This window comes from Lactuca serriola, chromosome 7 (genome assembly GCF_051521515.1).
Source record: "Lactuca serriola cultivar US96UC23 chromosome 7, Lser_US96UC23_V15, whole genome shotgun sequence".
Classification (NCBI taxonomy): Eukaryota; Viridiplantae; Streptophyta; class Magnoliopsida; order Asterales; family Asteraceae; genus Lactuca; species Lactuca serriola.
The window spans coordinates 15,875,894-15,884,169 of NC_136414.1; the positions used below are offsets into that span (position 1 = coordinate 15,875,894).

At 35.5% G+C, this 8,276-nt stretch overlaps 2 protein-coding genes across 2 annotated transcripts; both read left to right on the forward strand.

Moving 5' to 3' along the window:
• The first annotated feature begins 3,976 nt into the window (after positions 1-3,976).
• LOC145063762 (uncharacterized) lies at positions 3,977-4,846 on the forward strand. The gene has a single exon (XM_079011348.1). It carries the CDS (start codon positions 3,977-3,979, stop codon positions 4,844-4,846), a length of 870 nt encoding a protein of 289 aa, XP_078867474.1.
• Positions 4,847-4,995: 149 nt separating this feature from the next.
• LOC145063248 (uncharacterized) lies at positions 4,996-6,162 on the forward strand. The gene is made up of 3 exons (XM_079010842.1): positions 4,996-5,161; positions 5,255-5,802; positions 5,890-6,162. The coding sequence occupies exons 1-3, from the start codon at positions 5,074-5,076 to the stop codon at positions 6,058-6,060; spliced, it is 807 nt and encodes a 268-aa protein (XP_078866968.1). The 5' UTR covers positions 4,996-5,073; the 3' UTR covers positions 6,061-6,162.
• Positions 6,163-8,276: the final 2,114 nt, after the last annotated feature.

An 8,276-nucleotide genomic window follows, 5' to 3' on the forward strand; every position in this document is an offset into this window, starting at 1 on the left:
TTACAAGATCTGAGCTTTGGAGTTTGAAGATAAGGGTTAAGAGCTTAATAGATTAATTTATTTGGAACATCAACCATGACGCGTCGAAGGCCTTGCGACGACCAGGGTCTGGCCACATCGTGATGGTCAGTAAGGGTTAACTGTTGACTTTAACCAGTGTCTGTTGACTTTTTGACCAATTTGACTTTTGCTCAATCTTGGAGGTTTTGAGCTGTAGACTGAGGTTCAACTTGTGTTTGGTTTAGGCAGTATGTGTATTTGATTCTATGAGACTTCAGATATTTAGATTCAACTATGGGTTTTAGGTGATTATCCTAAAACCACTTAAGTGCCAGGTTATGCTTGTTGTATTTGTGACTCTTGATGGTGTGATGTTATGATTATTGGGTTAGGCCCGATTTTATGCTTGTTGGGCTATGACCACTTATATGTTTATTGAGTTGAACTCGTTGGACTGGGCCCGCTATATGCTTGTTGGGTTTGGCATGTTATTATATACTATGTGGTATTTGGGGAACTCATTAAACTTTGTGCTTATTATTTTAAGTTTAAATATCGCAGGTTGTTTCGATAGCAAGGTGAAGAGCACGATGTGATTGCATGACATCCTTGGATATGGTATGGGAATTCCACACTATGTTTATTATGTTGATATGTTGTATAATGTTTTGAAACAAATGTTTTTTTATTCAATCTTTGATAATGAAATTGGCACATTTGCTTTTGATAATTAAATGAAAATTTTATCGTGAAAATTGGGACGTTACACAAGCTTTTCCTATTATGTCTACTTTACTATGTGCATTTTAGATGAAGGATGAGCCTGCATTATGACAATCAATATGGGCTGATAAAACAAAGCCAATATAGTGTTCTACATGTAATACAAAATGGAGATTCAATGAGTTGAAAATCCAAACACAAGTAAAGGGCCGAAGGGGCACAAAGTTGGACAACATAGGTAAAAAGCGTGATTTATGAGAGAAAATATACAAAATAACTATCAAAGTGAAAGGGCATCAAGAAACATCTGGTACATAAGCATAAACTACCAACTAACAATACACAAAGGAGGCTCAATCATGTGAGTTCCATATATCAAGGCGAATACCTATCAACAAGGCGTGGTTGACGTCGTTTAGCAACATAAGAAAAGACATAGTAAAGACAAGCTGAGGTGGGAAAGAATTTAATAGCCCACCCAGTCGAAGGAATCATACATGAAGTTTGATTAAGATTTTAAAGAAATTTATAACAGTCGAAACTTACGAGTAGATTCTTGTAAATATATAACAATTGTCTATTCGTTGAACATTCCTTCATCTACTTGACATGTTGACATGTTTGATTGTTTGTAGTATCCATTAGTTGTATTATTATAAATTCTTTTTATGGAGGTCTACAAGTATAAAGTATGAGGAATTATAGCATTTTCCTTTATTGGCATCCCATTATCTATAAGCATTCCCAAAAATAACACAAATCCCTTTTCATTTGTTAATTTATATTGCTTACAAAATGATTTATTTAAGAACCACATGATAAATGACGAACTTGTAAAGGTAAAAAGATAACAAGGCTCGTGGGCAGGGCCGACCCTGTGGGTATGTAAGGTGTGCAGCCGCACAAGGCTCCGAAAAAATAGGGCCCGAATTTTGCGAAATTATGTAATGAAATTGTTAATATATATTACCGTATTCAAGTTTAAACAAAAATCTGATTTGGTTTAGTTGTGAGATGACTTCTTGCGCCGCTTCATTCCACGGGATCATCGTAGGTTCGATTCCTACTATTCACTTTTTGGCTTCACATAGATTGCTTAACTTTAAGTGATTTTTACTTATTTTGCATTTTCACCCTTTCATTTAGCTCAATACTTTACAATCTATCCAACTGTCTAATTTCTATAAAAATTCAGTTTTTAGAAATTATATATTTATCCCCTTAAGTTTAAAACAATTACATTTGTCCTTATTCAATTAATGTAATTTACCTTTTAGATAATTTACGTCTTTCTCTCTCTCTCTCTCACACACACACACACATATATATATATATATATATATATATATATATATATATATATATATATATAAAATCAATGGCCACACACACACATATATATATCTATACTAATAAAAGAGTAACTCTTTTGCCATGTGTCACCATATTAGACATTTTAATTAATGTATTGCCACTTGTTAATTTATTAGTTTTTCATTTTAAATTTAGACAAAACTTCAAAAATGGTCCCTGTGGTTTCCAGAAATATCAAGTTTAGTCCCTAAGTTTAAAAAACCTCACAGATGGTCCCTGTGGTTTCAAAACTTTTAACAAATGGTCCCTCCGGCTCACTCCGTTAGCATTTCACCGTTAACTCATTTTTTAATAAAATATTGCAGGGGTAATTTCGTCATTTCAGTTGTAACCTCCTCTCTTTAATATGAAATGATTACTTGCTTGCACATCACTACCCGTCCCTCTCCCAAGAAGATAACCAGTTACAGGTTTAGTCATCGGGTTCATTCCCATCGTAGAAGCAAGAACAGAAATTGGGATTTAGGGTTTTAAGCTGCAGAAATTGCAATGGTGCTATCAATATGGTGTTTTCGAGAAAAATTTGTAACCGTGGAGGACTTAGGAAAAACATACGGTACAATACTACAACAAAACTTGTTTTTTCTTGGTCTATTGTGTTGACGTAAGGAAATCATTGATTTTACTCTTTCTTTTTTTTGTGTTTACAGAAGGTTATGAGAACTATTTCACGTTGAAGATACACTACAGTGGTGTCTTCACCAAAGCACCTGGAAGGAAATACGTTGATGGTGTTGTAGCATATGTAGATTATGTTGACACTGATTTATTTTCAGTTCATGAGCTTGACGACATGGTTCGAGAACTAGGGTACAAAACTGAGCAAACCCTTTACTACCATTTCTGTATCCCTGAATACCCTTTGGACTATGGCTTAATGCCTTTAGGTAATGATCAAGATGTACTTAAAATGGTATCATATGTCCCTAAACACAGACTTATTAGGGTGTATATTGAAACTGGTCAGACAAGGGTAGGTAGTTATTACAAGTCTCCTTCTAAAGTTGTTATTGAAGAGTTGGAGCCTGATAGTGTGTCACCTGAAATGAATAGAAAGAAACCTTGTAGGAGAGAAGCAGGCTCATGTAGTAGAAAGCTTGATCTAAACAAGTCTATGAACCCTGATTATGAGCAGTCACAAGTGTTAGATGTTGATGAAGGCCATGATTACTCAAAGAGTATTCTACCATTTATAAGGTCACAATGTAAACAAAGTCATGTCATTCAAAAGGAAGTGGTGAATCATGAAATTGAAACTCAAGAAGAAGTGATCACTAGTGCAGTTGAAACTGAAGAACAATTGGGAACTTACCATGTACAGGAACCAAGCTGCCAAGCTGATAATGGAGCTAATACTACAACAGTTGATGACTATGAACCATTTGTAGAGGATTACTCACTTTATGCTGATTATGATGCTGAGTTTAATGTTCAAACTTCATTTGAAAAACAACCAGAAGTGGATTATCTAGAGGGTATGGTGAGTGATGATAGTGGAGATGCTTTCTACTCTGAGAGTGGCCATGGTTCTGAGGATAGTGGAGATGATTCTGATGACAATGAATACAATGTGGATGAGTCTAACATACAATTTGATGTAGATGTAGACATGAGTGAATTCCATAATGCTGTTGATGTAGATGAACATGGAATCTTGAACAATCATTCAAAAGATGATGGGATTTGAGTGGTTGACTTTGATAATGAGTTGGAAGTTATTGCCACTGATGATTATCAATTTGCAGGATTTCATGAAGATGATAGGAAGAGACTGCTAAAAGAGTTGAGTAAGTCAAGTACATGCTCACATGGAGAGGTTCATGTTAAACCATTTCAGATTGGTCAGGTCTTCAAAACCAAGGTTGATGTTAAAAACTACATGAACTCACATGCTGTAGCAACAAGGAGGTCTTTATACCTAGCCAAAAATGACAAAATCCGGATTAGGGTGAAATGTAAAGGTGTTGTAAGTAAGCCTTCTACAGGAGTTGATAGTGGTGGGCCCTCAACCAGAAGTAGGGCAAAGTGCAAGGGTAAAGATGTAATTGCCAATAAAGGTACATGTCCATGGGCAGTCCAAATATCGAGGGCTAATGAAAATCAGGATTGGTTGGTGAAAACAGTACAGGATGAGCATAAATGTTTGCAAACAAGGGCGGTTAAAGCTTGCACTTCCAGATACGTAGCAAACTTAATTGTTCAACAAATACAGAGTAACCCTAAAATTCCAGTGAAAGCTTTACACGAAGAGTTGTGCAAGAAACTGGAGGTAGGAATGTCATTGCAAAAGGTCGCTAGGGCAAAGTCAATGGTTGAGCGTATCATTAGTGGGGACTACCAAGTACAGTATGGATTTTTGAGGGATTATGTGTTGGAGCTACTCAACACTAATCCTGGTACAACAGTTCGGATTGATGTGTATCCAGAAACCTCCCTGTCTGTTACCACAAGAACTTTTAGAAGAATATATGTCTGTTTAGGTGCATTGAAGTTAGGATTCAAATCTGGATTAAGAGATTTTCTAGGTCTGGATGGTACTTTCATGAAGGGCCCTTACCCTGGGCAAGTGTTAACTGTTGTAGGGTTGGACTCAAACAATGGCATATACCCTGTAGCATATGCAGTGGTAGAGACAGAATCAACAAGTAGCTGGACCTGGTTCTTGGAACTGTTAGGAGAAGATCTGGATCTGGGACCAAATTCAAACTTTACCTTCATTTCAGATAGACAAAAGGTGTGTACCACCTAACTTTTTTATTACCATTACTAAATACATTTGGTTAACTAATGTTGATTACATTGACTTTTGTTTAGGGAATAATACCAGCAATGGAGAAAGTATTCCTTAGTGCAGAACACAGGTTCTGTTTGAGGCATATCCAGGAAAACATGAAGAAGCAATGGAAAGGAAAAGACTTAAGTGACCAGCTTTGGGAGTGTGGTAGAGCAACAACAGTCAATCATTTTAACAGAGCAATGGATGAGTTGAAGAAGATCAATGCAGAGGCTCATGCTTGGGTGTCTAAGATCCCAGCAAACACTTGGGCTAAATCTCACTTTAGTGGTAAGTTTCTAGAAATTTATTGAGAATTGTTAATCTTCCCTTTTGTGTGTTTACTATATGTGTAATTGTCTTCTGTTAATATATATTATTCAGGAAGGGCACATACTGATTGTTTGTTGAATAACCTTTGTGAGGTATTCAATTCAAAGCTAGATGAAGGTAGGGATAAACCTATTATCACTTGCTTAGAGTATATTAGAGAGTATCTCATGAAGAGGTTATGTGTGGTGCAAAAGGAAATAGATAAGTGTGAAGGACTTCTAACCCCTACTGCAACTACACTGTTTGAAAAGATTAAGGCTGATGCATCAAAGTATGTGGCTAAATACAATGGGGCAGGGAAGTACCAAGTGGCAAGCACATGGCAAGACCAATATGTGGTAAATTTGAATGATCACAGTTGCAGTTGTAGGTTTTGGGAGATTACAGGTTTCCCATGTAGACATGCTGTTTGTGCTATATGGGACAAAATTGAAAATGGTGAAAATGCCCCACATGTTGATGAATGGGTCCATCCTTGCTATAGGTTATCAACATGGAAAGCCATGTATTTCAACAAAATTGATCCATTGAATGGACGTACAATGTGGCCTAAAAGTGACTGCCCATTCACTTTACTTCCACCAAAACATAAGACACAGGTTTGTATTTAAAGTACACAAAATATATAGTATACATGTGAACATGGAATGAATTCAATTTTAACTATAGTATATCAACATGTGTAGGTTGGGAGGCCTAAGAAGAAGAGAAGAAGGGGTGTTGATGAGCCAAACAGCCAAGCTGGTAGATTGAGCAGGAAATATTTGGCAGTCACTTGTTCAAAGTGTCATAACAAAGGGCACAATTCCAGAACATGTAAAGGGCAGGGAGGCAGTGGTGAAGTTGGAGGAGGCTGAAAATTGACTTTTTAGTGGTTATTAGGATGTTGGTGTTGTAGGTATTTAGAAACTTATGTAATGTGTACTTGTTTGAAGATGTGTTAAGAACTTGAAAACTTTGCATGTAATGGTGTGTATGCACTTTTTGGATCATGGTTGTGTTAAGAACTTTATAACTTTGAATGTAATGGTGTGTATGCACTTTTTGGTGATGAATTAATATGTTTTGTGTACTACCCTTCACTTCACAGATCAATTAATAACAATGTACATTTCAATTGCAAATGAAAACCATCTTCAAGATGCAATTACAATACACTTAACAATTACATTTCAAAAACATTCAAGAAATTGAACAATGAACTATAACAAACTACATTCCATTACCATTACCATTACCACTGCATTACACATTAATCTGATACATAAACCAAATACAACAACACCAATTCCAAAACCACCTACATAAACTGAAAGCAAAAAAACCCCTATCCGATTAAAATAAAAAAAAAACCCTGCAATGGTTACAAACCAAAAACCAAAACTCCATTACCATCCAAACCTTCAGAAGATACTTAGAGATTAAAATAATACCAAAAAAAACACCCATGAACAAAACAACATCAGCTGGTAGTTCCACAATTCTGCAGTTACAATGGCGACCCTCTCCTCCAATCGATTCATTGATCTTATCAAACCTGGAATCACCACCAATGCCCTAGCACACATAGGGGGATCAGACCATCGAATGAAACCACATCTTTTACAGTTCCAAAATTGCCTTCCAGGGTTACGATCCGTCCATGAAGTGATCTTCGTTGCTTCATTCCCACATCTGCAAGTCACCATCTTTGAATCAGAAACGATTGGATGTCGTGAAGGGTGCAACGGTCGAGCAACAGTGGAAAGGAGGAGAGATGATCGACTGATGAAGCTAAAGGATTTGCCCAAAAATCGGACATGCAATTTCTTTTAAAGAGAGGAGGTTACAACTGAAATGACGAAATTACCCCTGCAATATTTTATTAAAAAATGAGTTAACGGTGAAATGCTAACGGAGTGAGCCGGAAGGACCATTTGTTAAAAGTTTTGAAACCACATGGACCATCTGTGAGGTTTTTTGAACTTAGGGACTAAACTTGATATTTCTGGAAACCACAGGGACCATTTTTGAAGTTTTGTCTTAAATTTATTAGATCTCCTCATTAATATGATTCTATTTTAAATTTTAAATTTTAAATTTTAAATTTTAAATTTTAAATTATTGTTTTCATTAATTCACAAATAAAAAATATCTAATATATATTAAAAATTAATTTTATATATTTATTTGAATCAATGATTATAATTTCACATAACTAATAAAAAATATCTCTTAAATTAATAATTTATTTAAAATAACTTATTAATAATTTTGAGTTTTTACTATAAAAGTTTGATTAATTCTATAACTGTGGTTCCCACGGGTTATAAACTAGTATATATATATCATTCAAAATCAACGGCCGAGCCCTGTTCATGGGAGGCGCCAGGGCAAAGTAAGCAAATGTACCAGACTTAATTTTTTTTATCATATTATATATGTAAATATATTTATTTATAAATAAAATTTTATAATCACAATAAGAGTTTTTTTCTAATTTGTTCAAAACATTTAAAAATATTTAAATCTTCATGTTCTCACATGGCTGATTTAATTCAAATAACCATGTGACAGATAATGAACTTGTAAAGATAAATCTGTGACATGAGGGTGGAGAAATGTATGTCAAGCAAATTAATTTCACGTTTGCCACTTTGATCAACTTGAGTTGAAAATCCATAAAAGTCGGATAAAATACGGAAAAAAATAATAATGATAAAAGGCAAGCCGCATGTACCACATGCATAAAGTCTTGTACATTGAGTATGACGTCATCCCCTTCTTGTTTGGAACGAAACAGAGCCAGAGGGAAAGGCCGAGCAGGCCGAGTGGAGATCGGCACGTACAAGTTGGCCTCAGCCGCCTCTCTTGTAAATAGTAAATACCAATAATTCTCAAATCCAGAATACCTATGCATAAATAGTTCATACAATACGCATATAGAGTTGCACTATTATCCGGAAACATCAATTTTAGCTCTGTAAAAGACTAAATACAAAACAACCACGCGTCTTGCTAGCGCGTGCACACCTCTCCCCCAATCAACTTCATCGCTGTTATCATTTTTGACTTCAAAAGAAAGAACCCGCCA